The sequence below is a fragment of the Kryptolebias marmoratus genome, linkage group LG16 (assembly GCF_001649575.2).
Source record: "Kryptolebias marmoratus isolate JLee-2015 linkage group LG16, ASM164957v2, whole genome shotgun sequence".
NCBI lineage: Eukaryota > Metazoa > Chordata > Actinopteri > Cyprinodontiformes > Rivulidae > Kryptolebias > Kryptolebias marmoratus.
The window spans coordinates 13,135,532-13,148,781 of record NC_051445.1 but is presented as its reverse complement, the minus strand read 5'-3'; the positions used below and the strand labels follow the sequence as shown (position 1 = coordinate 13,148,781).

Here is a 13,250-nt window from a genome sequence, read left to right as displayed (position 1 = left end):
TTTGGTTCTGGTTCTGGGGATGCAGAGCAGTCCAGAACCAGAAGATCTGAGGGGTCTAGACGGTTGGTACAGCGATAACAGATCTTTAATGCATTGTGGTGCTAAACCGTTCAGTGATTTATAAACTAACAACAGTATTTTAAAGTCTATTCTTTGAGCTACAGGGAGCCAGTGTAGGGACTTTAAAACTGGTGTTATGTGCTCTATCTTCCTGGTTTTAGTGAGAACTTTACATTTTCTTCATGAGCATCAGGGTTGTTTTGACCTCTTACTTCTAGTGGTTTCATGGAGCTTTGAATTATAGGAATCATCCACTGAAAAAGAGGAAAGAAAAAAAAACTGCATTAAGCCATTATTCAGATGTCTGCTGCAAAGAGAACGTCTGATATTTTTGAGTAAAAACCTTTTTTGAAACATTATACGTCAGAGAAACACATTCAGATCAAACTCAAGCACCATAAAAGAGTTAAAGAAATATGTTTTTAGTTCATTTTTAAATGGATGGAAAACCTTTAAAACGTTACATCAGATTGTACCTGTTGGGTGAGACCGACTAAAACCTGGATGAAAAACATCTGAGGAGACAAACAAAAGTCTGGAGTGAGTGACGTGGTTTCAGAAGACAATTAGTCAGACCAGAAAATTATTATTACTTTTTGGTAAACACACATTTTACCAAAAAAATTTCAACAAATTGACAGCAAAAATATTGAAGGTAAATGGCTAGAGATAAAAAAATAAACTGAATTGTTTTTAGGAAAAACTTTTCTTTTTCATAACCAAGAAAGTCATTTTGTACAGTGTACTTTATATTTTCACTATATTTATTCTCCTTTGTTTATTAACCCATTTGAGCAAGAGTTTAACTAACTCAAAAGTGCCCTAAACTTAAAACCAAGAATAGAGAAAAGTTTGAGTAGAAAGTGAACACTTCCGGAACCCTTTAGCTCAGATTTTCAAGAAAAACAAACAAAAAAATCCCAAACTTTCTGTACAAATTTTACTTTTCTTTTGCTAAAATTGATCCCAGCGAGACATGTCCTCACCATCTCAAACAGTCTCCTGAGCAGGAAACGCTTGCGAACTTTGGGCGAGCGTGGGAAGTTGAGCTCATAGCACAGCGTCGGCGCAAAGACAAAGTAGTACATGTCTGCAGAGACGGAGAGGAGCTCAGAAAGTGTGACAAAACAGCAGAGGCATGTGTCAGAAACATGAATGACCCAGTTTGCATTAAAAAACAGAGGGATGCGTTCGAGTACCTCTGATTGTGAGGTTGCCAGGATAACACACCTTCTGTTCGTCTCCTTTAAAGTGCTGCGGTGATGGACCTGTAGTGGACATTTAAAGTGAGGGTAAAAACCCGGCCTCATGGCACTACAGTGAAATGGAAATTTGAATTTTCTAACACAAGTCCCACCCATACTGAGATATAAAGCAGTTTTTGTTAGATAATCAATATTTCCTCGTAACTCTGTGCTGTTTCTTGAACCCCGAAGTGTCAAACATACATTTTATCTAAAATGCTGCAGTGGGAACCATTCACCAGTGGGTGTCACTCCAACAGCGTGAGCCTCTCGGGTATTTCAGGCTGAATTGCTTCCATCAGTTTTTTTTTTTTTCACTTTCCCTTTAGGTTAAAGCTAAAACATGCAGCATGTGCAACATGGAGATGCATCTATGACTTACAAGAAAGTGACCTGGAGAGTTTTTTGGCCTTGACCAAGCTCAGCTCCCTGCACCACAGGTTCACATCCTTATACGAGTACAGCTTCAGGAAGAGGATGGTGTAAGTACCAAGTGCAATCGCACCACCAACTGACAAGAAGAAGAAGAAGTGTTTGTTAACAGGACAATAATGAAGCACAAGAAAGCATTAACTACTTACTCGTGGTTGAGGTATCAGAGGATGAGAAAGGGGAAAAAAATATGGGAAAATTCGAAGAAAATTGTAAGGAATAAAGACCTAGCATTCCATGAAGGAATACGTTTCACTCGCTGCCTTTAATGTCAGTTTTAGACTAAGATCCTTTTATGTTGAGAAATGATGGCGTTGCAGTCATTTAGTTCAGACTTCGAAGATAACGGCATGTGCAATCTCATGTGATTTTGCAAGATGGCAATCTATGAGTATGTGCTGCGGATGTCTCTCAGCTACTACCTTATCAAATTTTAGCCCAAGGTCTGTAAAACAGACTGAGTTACAACCATTTTTGTGTTTGCTAATGTTGATTAGTCGTGGTGGTCATCTTGAACTGGATTGACTCCCAAAAGTTAATCAGCTGCAGATACACATCCAATGATTACTTTCTAAAAGTTCCGAAAATGTTAGCATCCAGCATTGCCTTTCAGCGATAACTAGAAAAAGAAAAGTGAGCATGAAGTGATAGAACAGACATAGAACGGGTATCAAAGAAACGGCAGGAAACACAGATAGCTAAGAGAGAAAATAAGACAGAATGACAAGTTGTTGTTTGAGCTTGAAGAAAACCAATAAAAAAAATAAATGATCCCAACTCCAAGTCTGAGAGCACCCTCACAACGTCAAAGACATTATTACACAGTCATTGCGCTGTTTGGCTGAGTGGTTCTGAGTGCACATTTGTGTGACTACTCGTAAAACCATATCGGTTTTTATGTTTATTGGACAATAAGGTAAAACTGATTTGAAGTGAGATCAATAAACAAGTTTTGTTATTTTTTTAAGTGCACCTACACACAACAGCTGAGCCATTTGCCTACTAGGGCTTTATCAATAGCTACCATATGCTCGATAGGAAGAGACCGTGCTGAACAAAGAACAAATATACGCTGAGAAACACACAGATAAAAGCTGGCTGCTGTGCCAACAGGGTGAGTAGGAGGAGGTCTGCGCTACACCTGGCATCAAAACAGAGCAGATCTTATCCATTAACCATCTGCCTCTCTCTGGCTCAGTGTGGCCTCTAAACAGCTTGATTGTCTCCAAATCAGCAACTGTAGATAGTGATCATAGAAGCACAGTGGGGACGGAGCCCGAGAGGACAAACATGCCAGGGGAAGCGGGCTCGCAACAACCCAGTGAAATCACACACACTACACCGTGGGCGAAGTTTAGGATCCTGATTTTTAATAGTTTCTTCTGAGAGTAGACGTCTGAACAACAAGCTCGGGAGGTGAGTGATTCACAGATTATTTAGAGCCCGGTGTTCAAACCCGGCAGCTTTTGTTATAACGAGAAAATTTCTGAAGACATTTTGAAAGGTGCTGATGCAGCTACTACCTAAAATTCCAACGTGACTTTGTAACAATCTAAGCTTAGAAATATGGCCATATTTGGATGTATTTAAAAAGAACTAATGTTAAAAAAATGTTAAAGCTGCTGCCAGAGGCTCATTAAGGTCACCATAGTAACCACAAAAATGTCTCTCTCACTCCCTGACAGCAAACCTAGAAAGGCAGACAGTCAGACTTGAAGTCCTATAGCAGAGAGAGAGAGACACCCTGGGTGAAAGAAGACAAAAATGCCTATGTCTGGATGTATATTTTGTATATGTACAAAAAAGAGTCGTGGGAGTAAGAAGATTTTGTTTGCATAATATCTGAAGATTTTAGAAAGCTCAAAAGTTAGTGTGACATTATCAAGTGTCATTTAAACATTCTAAGGCAAAATATGTTAAAATCATAAAACTTAAACTGTGATTGTGTAAAAAACTGCACAAGATATCAAAACAGTTCAGTCATGTAAAGTCCGACTATATTTGATCCATTTAAACTTTGATTGATGTTTCTATTATACAGTATGCCAGAGCAACAGAGCTTCAAAGAGGGCTGGGTTTTCTTCACAGGTTTTGCCAAAATCCTATTGATCGCCATTACTTTTTTTTTCTGTTTTTAAAAATTTTGTTCACATTGTGTAACATACCACTACCAAAAGTCATAGCACACCCTTTCCAACCTAGCCTCATATTTTGGTGTATAATTTGCATGTTTTATTTCAGAACTGCGTGACACTATACTGAACAGTACAGGATGTACCCCTCCTAAATCTTTTCCACCCTTTCATAAGAGTGAAATACAGACATTTGTTTAACGTTTAGATCAACGTGTGAACTTAAATGAAATCTTTTCAATCTAAACAAAGCTGCAAAGCCTATATATTTCTACTTCATAGGTAAAATACTTGTTTTTAGTGGTAACATTACTTTAGTTTGCATAACAAGAGTTCTAACCAGTTGTAAGCGAACACACCACTTCTCACTAAAAGCATTGTTGTTTCTTTGGCTGATGTTCCTCATTTGGTTTAAGCAAATCTGACTTCCCCTGATTATCCTCCAAAAAGACATGTAACATTTATAAACCACCAGTTTATTAGATGACAGTTTCCAGCAACTGATGTTACATGCTTTAGCTTGTTTCTGTATTAAGATGTGCCCAAAATCAAAGCTGGAAACATCTGAATCCTATGGAGCAGATCATGACTCATTAAAAGAGTCATTTCAAACTGTGGAAATAACAGAACATAGGCAGCAGGAAGTAGTGAGCAATTTGTCCTCCTGAATAAATACAATATATCTAAAAAAAAAAGTAATAAAATGTGAAACGAGATCATTTATTAACATATACTGTGGTTGTGTAGTGTTCAGTAATGAATGCAGAAAGTGTTTTCACACACACTCTTCAGACAATTTTAAAAACTGACATTAATTAACCCCCAAAACTGTTCTTGTAAACCCAGTTATTTAGTAAATATTACATTTTCTGCTTTAAATGTAATTTTGTACTCATTACAATTTTACAAGGCCATGTTTTGTTTTTTTTACAAAATGAGTGAGAAGTCGCATATTAAAAGTTCCTATAACATAAATAATACCAGTACACACACACACCTGTCCTCTATCACTGCCCTTCCTGTGTGCACAGCAGCACACACAGGGAACAGACAGACAGATGGACCGACTCCCTCGCTCCTTCACCTCCCAGCGAGACAACAGATGAGAGGAAAAACATACGAGTCCGCCACCCAAAGAGGAAAGACTCAAGGATCCAGGTAAATATGAGTGCGACAGAAAACTCACTTTCTGTTTGTTGATTCAGGTAAAGTCAGAAGGTGCGCTAATGAAAGCCTGAAGACTAAACTCCACACTTAACCAAAAGCCAGAGCTACAGCCGGAACATTAAATTAATGACATGAAACACTCCTACGGTGTTAGGAAAAAAGATAACCTTGACAGAGAAATATTTTACAGTTTTGAGTTAATTTCACATTCATTCAAGCTGAAGGATGTGTACAATCCATTACTCCGATGTGAAACAATACTGTGTTTACTACAACTGTGTGCCAAAAACTGTTGAAGCAAAGATGAAGTTTTCCTACAAATGCAAATGAGTATCACTACTAGGAATGTTGAGTGATGTACTTCCAAAACATTTCAGTCCCTTTAAACATGTGCAGTTAATAAAAATGATGCAGCTCTACTAAGAGTGAAATTACCTCCCAGAAAATTGTGTATTTGTGTATCATGTATCACTAAACCCAGCTCTTCGTGGGTGCGCTGTACGGTTTTTGGAAAGCAGCCACGGTTTCTGTCAGGCAGCTTGATTAAGACAGAAGAAGGAGACCCCTGGATGACCCTGCGCTGAGAATCACGCCCACTTTGGCACCTCTCGTCGTCTCCCCTCATCTGTTCTGTCGTTTTCTTTCATTTCATTTCCTTCCCTCCATCCTCTCTTGACCTCCTCCTCCCCCTAGAGCCAGCTGGACGCGGTCCAGTCATGACCAACTGGTCCATTACTGCTAACCGACTCCAATTATGATGCTGTGTAAAAGATATATCCCTTTAATGCATCGGACCTGTTAACTGTTTCACCGGAGAGTGGCGTTAGGAGTTTATTTATTGATCTAAACTACAATGCGTGGATAATTGTTTAGCTATATTTCTTAGTTAATGATTCCTCTCAGTTATGAACAGGTTAATAACGGTGAGAAACATTTTACCTGGGGTCATGGAGGGAACCAGGAGCACCACTGCTGCAGGGAACATTAGTATGACACTCAAGTTAATGCAATGGACCAGAAATCCAGCAAGTTCACTAAATGAACCCTGAGAGAGAGAGAAAAAAGAAATGCATTACTTCACTTGAACATAAAGTTAGTTTTCCCCATTTTCAACCACCCCCACCAGTCAAACAGTCTGACCAGAAGCTACTAAAGATGAATATATCAAACACTGTCTAATTTTCAACAGACCACATTTGCAGAAACTGTAGTTAAGTTTGAAACTCGAAATGTTCCACATTCTTGCCAAACAGACTAAATATGCCCTGAATGCAGATGGCAAAAATCATTTTTACACATGGCCATCTACCACAGGCAGATGCATCAGGGGAGGCTCTGCTACTCAGTCAGTTTCAGAGAAATAATCCCTGTTGAGGACTGAAGTGAGCTCTGATTTCCACACTCTAGTTCAAAACACTAAATAATCATAATAGATTGATGGTTAAAAGTAAGCAGGGCTTCTCCACTCACCTTCGACAACTGTCTTTCAGTATAAAGGCCCACCAGAATGAAGACGTTGGACACTGTTGAACACATTGAGAGAATGACGTCAGTTCTTCATAAACTACTCGTGTTACATTTTTTCCCCACTGAGATTTCACAGAAAACATTCCCCCATTCCAACAACCCCTTAGCCCTCGTCTTACATTTTCACCCCAGAGAGTTGGAGCATCTCAATTCTTTCCATTATGAGGGAGAGGGTGAAGAAGTAGTTACTGAGCAACCAGAATATACATTTGAGAAAGGATGTGCATATTTTTTAGCGAAACTTGGACAAAACATTTATTAGTGCTTCGTTTAAATTGCAAATATTATTGGTAATCCGTGTCTGACAAAAGGGTTATGTATAGGCTGTTGGTCTAGTATGTTACTTTTTCTTTTCAGTCTTCAAGTTTAAAATGCAAGGCAAATAACTACTGAATTAACTTCAGGTAATCACGAACAGGAAGACCCATCATTATCCCGACTAGACTGCGACGAGCCACGCTAATGACACTTAATTGCAGCAATTGTTCCATTTTAAGATCCTAATCAGACATTAACGAGTCAATCCATCTAATCTGCAGTGGACAGATGTTCAAACTGCCCGAAACATTTTGATTACAAGAGTTCATGATCCCTGATTAGAGCAGCTAACCTTGAGCACCGCTGCTTCTGATGAATATTAGTGATTTAGGAAAATATATTTGTTCGATGTAGTAATAAACAAAGTTTAGAGCTAATTCTCCAGCAGGGAACACTATACATAAATTCCTGTCATTTAAGCAGCTTTACTAAACGTGAGTTCCTCTAATATTACTTCTCTCTTTATAATTTGAAGCTCTCAGTAATTATGGTCATTTTACAGTAGTTACATGACAGTCAGTGTACAGATAAATGCAGCTGATTTTGTTATTTATTTACAAAGTTCTTGTAGATTTTGACTAGACCACAGCTCAAATTTTCACAAAGTATGCAAAGAAAAGTGACAAAACATTATTACACAATTTTTAAATTTCTTTCTCACGTAGGTTTCCACACAACTGCATTTAATGACAAAAAAAGAAGAGAAAAATCAAGTGTAGCCTCCCATTTAGCCAAATCAAACTACAACCAGGTAACTTTATGTTACTGTGAACATAGGATGAGTTACTGTCAGATGTTGGCAAGAAGAATTACTAACATCCATATTTTATGAATCAAATAAACATCTAAATGTACTCTTTATCACACATTGAGACTCAACCATCTGAAGAACAGGTACTGCTGCTAATACTGCTACTACTGAAGAGTAAAACAACAACATTTGAGCCTACACTGCAACAAACTGAACTTGTTAGATGCACATAAATACCCACTGATTAGGACACTTCAGAATAAAAATGAAAACACAGCTCACAATCAGGTCAGTCTCCTAAGTGTAATTTTTTTTCAGGATGGGGTTGCGAACTTCACCCACTTTGTTCGTCAGCGTCATCATGCACTCTGTCAGGGTGTTTAAGAGTTAAAATGTGAGCGTGCGATGCTGCAGTGGCTCTCAGTGTCCCTTTGGGAATGAGCTCCGTTACTGTCCATGCTGCTGTTAACAGACCCAATTCTCACCTGTCTCTTACCGGTCGCCTCTGCAGTCATTTACCCTAAACTCCATCTATCCTCCCTTCTTTCTCTTTACCTTGTCTTGATACAGGACTTTTACCTCATCCCTCTCCATCTACACTGCGTTTTCATTCTCCCCAGCCCCTCTGTACGCATTCACTCCCTTAATTTAATCTTCCATTAAATGGTTCCCCGATTCCTGTCCTCTCTCTGCTGCTTCCCATTTTCCTCCTCCCCCTTTTTCTCTGCAGGAAAGTACCAGTGCTGCTCAGTATATAGGGCAGGTGATTGTCCCACTAGAGACACTGCAAGCTGCATCGCTGCAGACCTTCACTGCAACATACCGTAAAAATAAATATGGAAAGAAGCCACAGCAGCGTGCAGCATGCACCTGTGAGTGTCACCAGAAGTTTTACTCGAGGCAGAGCTCACAGGCTGCACCGTTTAAGGAAGATAGAAATCTCAAAACTGTAAAAGTTATTTCATCTTCATTTTCAACAAAAAATACACTGAAAGATTAAAAAAGGAGCATTTTCAAAAAAAAAAAAGAACCTGAAATAGTTTAGAACATAAAAAAAGTTATAACATTTAATGCATTTGTTTTTTCAAGTTCAAGAAAACTGCAAATGTCTCCAAGATGTCTCCCATTTATTTGTTATATTTTGATTTGAGTAGTTTTCAGATTTCTGTTGTGAAATGTCGTGTGTCACACTTATTTCTGCTCAAATGTGCTGCCTTTATTGTTTACTGCTAGTGTAGTTAGACCAGTTTTCCTACCAATTTCTGTAGATATAGTCAAATGGTTTTCCAATTATCAATTCCTTAATATTTATTTATTTGGCCCTGGGCTAGGGTTAGGGTCTCCTCAGGGTTTAAAGGGTTAGGGCTTTTTGGCCCTGGGCTAGGGTTAGGGTCTCAGGATTTGAGGGGTTAGGGCTGTTTGGTCCTGGGCTAGGGTTAGGGTCTCCTCAGGATTTGAGGGGTTAGGGCTTTTTGGCCCAGGGCTAGGTTTAGGGTCTCCTCAGGATTTGAGGGGTAAGGGCTTTTTGGCCCTGGGCTGGGGTTAGGGTCTCCTCAGGAATTGAGGGATCAGGGCTTTTTGGGCTGGGGCTAGGGTTAGGGTCTCCTCAGGATGTGAGGGGGCAGGGCGTTTTGACTCTGGGCTAGGGTTAGGGTCTCCTCAGGATGTGAGGGGGCAGGGCGTTTTGGCCCTGAGCTAGGGTTAAAGTCTCGTCAGGATGTGAGGAGGCAGGGATTTTGGCCCTGGGCTAGGGTTAGGGTCTTCTCAGGATGTGAGGGGTCAGGGCTTGTTGGCCCTGGGCTAGGGTTAGGGTCTCCTCAGGATGTGAGGGGGCAGGGCTTTTTGGCCCTGGGCTAGGGTTAGGGTCTCCTCAGGATGTGAGGGGGCAGGGCTTTTTGGCCCTGGGCTAGGGTTAGGGTCTTCTCAGGATTTGAGGGGGCAGGGCTTTTTGGCCCGGTGCTAGGGTTAGGGTCTCCTCAGGATGTGAGGGGGCATGGCTTTTTGGCCCTGGGCTAGGGTTAGGGTCTTCTCAGGATGTGAGGGGGCAGGGCTTTTTGGCCCTGGGCTAGGGTTAGGGTCTTCTCTTGGTTTAACCCTGAGGAGAGCCTAACCCTAGCCCAGGGCCAAAAGGCTGTAACCTCTTATTCCCTGAGGAGACCCTAACCCTAGCCCAAGGTCATAAGGCTATAACCCATCTAATCCTAAGGAGACCCTAACCCTAGCCCAGGGCCAAAAGGCTGTAACCTCTTATTCCCTGAGGATACCCTAACCCTAGCCCAGGGTCATAAGGCTATAACCCTTCTAACCCCGAGTAGACCCTCACCCTAGCACAGGGCCAAAAAGCCCTGCCCCCTCACATCCTGAGGAGACCCTAACCCTAGCCCAGGGCCAAAAAGCCCTGCCCCCTCACATCCTGAGGAGACCCTAACCCTAGCACAGGGCCAAAAGGTACGTATCCCTTCAAAACTGAGGAAACCCTAACCCTAGCCCTGGCCCAAAAGGCCCTAACCCCTTAAACCCTGAGGAGACCCTAACCCTGGGCCAAAAGGCCCTCGTCCCTTCAACTCTGAGGAGACCCTAACCCTAGCCCTGGGCCAAAAGTCCCAGGCTATTGTCAGGGTCTCCTTAGGGTTTAAATCTGCTTTTCTTGAAAAAAACACTTTTTCCAATTTTAGGAGAAAAGTTTGTGTGATATATTTTAACCCAAAATAAACAAACAACAACAAAAAAACACATAATAATGTAAGTTTTTTAAAGTTTGTATTACTTTATGGTGTGATTTACCTCATGTACTGTAAATGTTTACGATGTTTTCTTACCGATTAACAGGCACGCTGCTGGCCAGCTGTAGGGATCATTCAGAAACAGCGAAATCACCTGAATGGGGTCCACAAGAATACCGTACCTGGAAATTTACACAGACATTTTGTTCATAAAAATGAATGAATATAAATATACAAAAATCTTTTGAGGTGCAAACAATATTTTAAACTGTATTAGTGCATCTGTACTTCTGCCCCTTTTTTATACACAGCAACAAACCAGTTTAAAGTTTTGTAAAAAACATTGTGTTAAAAAACGAAGATTTTTAGTGTAATTTATGAGAATCTGGCTTTATAATAATCTCAGACACCCTGGATAAGACCAGAACAGGATCTCTTTTTATACACTTGGTCATAAATTCTCTTTTCGAAAAAAAATACTCACTTTATTAGGTTTTCTAAGAAGAGGCGAGAATTACTCAGCACCTGGAACAAAAAGCAGAAGATAAAGAGAAAACTGTAGCTGATTCATATTGTAACTTACTAACGTTCATTTTGCTGTCATTTTTGCCTTTATAATTTAATTAACTCATCCTTTCTTGTCGCTGCCTTCCCCCCCTACTTCTCTCCTCTTTATCCTCCTCCACCATCCTTCAGTCTTTTTATCTCTCCCTCTGACTCCTGCTCGTTTTCAGTGGATTGAAATATCTCATTACTAAACCAAAGGCCTGAGAAAGGGACCGATTTTCAGTCATTCAGACTGGAGTTAAACCTTCTCTGATGAACACGGTGATTTATGTTGAAAAAAACTGGATTAACTGAGAGCTTCGGTTGGCTCCGTCTTCTCCAGCCTTCTCACATATTCTGTCTCCTCCTCCCCGACACACAGCTTATGCCTCACATAAACATGCCGAGTCTACAAACAGTTGTTTCTTTACTTAAAACTTTCCCAAGTTTTTCAAAAATAATGCAAAACCCTTGAATCAAGAAGTGGAGTTAGGAATAACAAAATGAAGCAACTTTTAGGTAAGAATTTGAATATTTGTTTGACAATGGCCGATTTAAAATACTGTTGTTTTTTTTTGGTCAGATTGTATTTTTCACATAACAAAATATAACTAATTGCCTAACCTAAATAAATGTACAGTGAACAACCCTTAAAAAATTTTGAACAGTGAGCTGCTTGCAGAACCATCTTCCTTTTTCCTACTTGGTAACGGATTACGTACTCACAGCCGTGGCTGATTGTAAAGTTTTGAAAAGTGAGCAGCACTGGCCGATTTGCAGTCCAGTTTTTAATTGCTTCATTGTCTCCCTGTGATCACAAAACAGTGAAGTTCTCAGGGTGTCACTGTTACTTCCTTTTAAAGCCGACTTCTGGAAAATCTGTCTCAGATGTTAAAAAAATAACACAAAAAAGGCTGCATGCTTTACTTATCTGACAGCACGGCAAAATATATCTTTAAAATGCATCCGGTTTTGTACCTGTTATAGAGCATAAAGCGGAGATCGTGTGCAAGCAGCACCTTACCAGCATCACCACGCACCAGTTGAGGATTCCTCTATAGTTCCTAAAACCACTGGATGAACTCAGAAGAGACTCCTGCGTCCTGTGGCAGCTGCAGATATGAAGATGGAGTTTAAGAAGACAATCAAGAGAATCATGAAGTGGAGAACAGCTTAATTACATCGCCCCAAATTAATTATTAGTATTCAAAAGAGACATCATGGCCCTAAATACTGAGACAGTACAAGGAGGTTTAAAAGTCAGAGAGGAATTTTGTAGATTACATGTTTATGATACAATAGTTTACATGACTGTAGATAAAAATAAAATTAAAAAAAACATTCAATGTAAGCAGTCTTTTAGAGGTACAGTTGGAGAAAAATTAATTACTGTGTAAAATGTTACAACTTAATATCAAACGTTATAACTTCCTCTGCATAGAAAAAAGAAGAAAGTGATTAAAGGTTGCCGTGTTTGAACCTGTATTAAACAGCAACAACCTTTGGGTCCTTAGGTGGAACTTAATTAATTAAAGACCGAATTCGGTGCCACTTCTTGGAGCCGGCGACAGTGGACCCTGTTACTTCGCTTCCGCCACAAAGAAAAAAATAAAATAAAATAAATAAAAACAGCTGAACTTAAACAGGATTAGGGTTGCACGAGATAACAAAAATGTATTGACATTACACAATCAGCATCGCTGCTTGGACAGCAATAAATCATGGGCCAACATGTTTCAAGCGTCATACGTCCGTATTCTGCATGCAAAAAAAATAAACTTGGTCAACCCACTGACATTAGAAATTATAAATCAGCATTCCTGGAAGGAATGCATATCGCATTTTACACACAGATCTTGCTCAATCTTTCAAACCACATTGTAGCTCAACATAATGTAAATTGGACTGCATTATAGGGATTTTTTCTGTTTGCTTAGGTGGATTAGCTGTGGGAGCCATCTTGAATCAGGCTGATTCCAAAAGTTATTCAGCTGTAGATGCAATTTCATTCAAACCCGTCCACGGGAGCTTGTTTAGGGCTGCGTTAGTGGACATTTCCATGAATGCTTTGGGGGGTTGGGAGCAACAACCACAGCCGTGCTGACAGTCAGTGTGAGCCAGGGACATGCGGTCAGGGGAGGCAGGTGAGGCAGAGCCTCCCCTGTCATCATGACAAGAAAAAAAAAATCATAACATAAAATGAATATTAATATTTGTCCACTGATCTTTATGTATGAGTAATTTTCGAACATTTCTATGGTCCAAATCGCATTTTTATAGTCAAAATCGCTGAAATTGCATATTTCCTGTTCAAATATGAGGGTGAAACGCGAGGTGCGGCAGCAACGAG

At 40.1% G+C, this 13,250-nt stretch overlaps 1 protein-coding gene across 4 annotated transcripts in view; it reads right to left on the bottom strand.

Annotated features, from left to right (window-relative positions):
- The window catches only part of dgat1b (diacylglycerol O-acyltransferase 1b), a 30,440-nt gene that overhangs the window by 3,961 nt on the left and 13,229 nt on the right, over window positions 1-13,250 (bottom strand). For 3 of the 4 annotated variants that reach the window (XM_017425038.3, XM_037980170.1, XM_037980171.1), the window contains 10 exons: window positions 11,925-12,012; window positions 10,839-10,879; window positions 10,451-10,536; window positions 6,506-6,558; window positions 5,975-6,080; window positions 1,687-1,815; window positions 1,260-1,328; window positions 1,047-1,150; window positions 537-575; window positions 234-314 (listed from right to left, as the gene is read on the bottom strand). In XM_017425038.3, the coding sequence (XP_017280527.1) occupies window positions 234-314; window positions 537-575; window positions 1,047-1,150; window positions 1,260-1,328; window positions 1,687-1,815; window positions 5,975-6,080; window positions 6,506-6,558; window positions 10,451-10,536; window positions 10,839-10,879; window positions 11,925-12,012 (796 nt within the window). The remainder of the gene's footprint in view (window positions 1-233; window positions 315-536; window positions 576-1,046; window positions 1,151-1,259; window positions 1,329-1,686; window positions 1,816-5,974; window positions 6,081-6,505; window positions 6,559-10,450; window positions 10,537-10,838; window positions 10,880-11,924; window positions 12,013-13,250) is intronic. The other variant, XM_017425039.3, reaches the window with a different exon arrangement.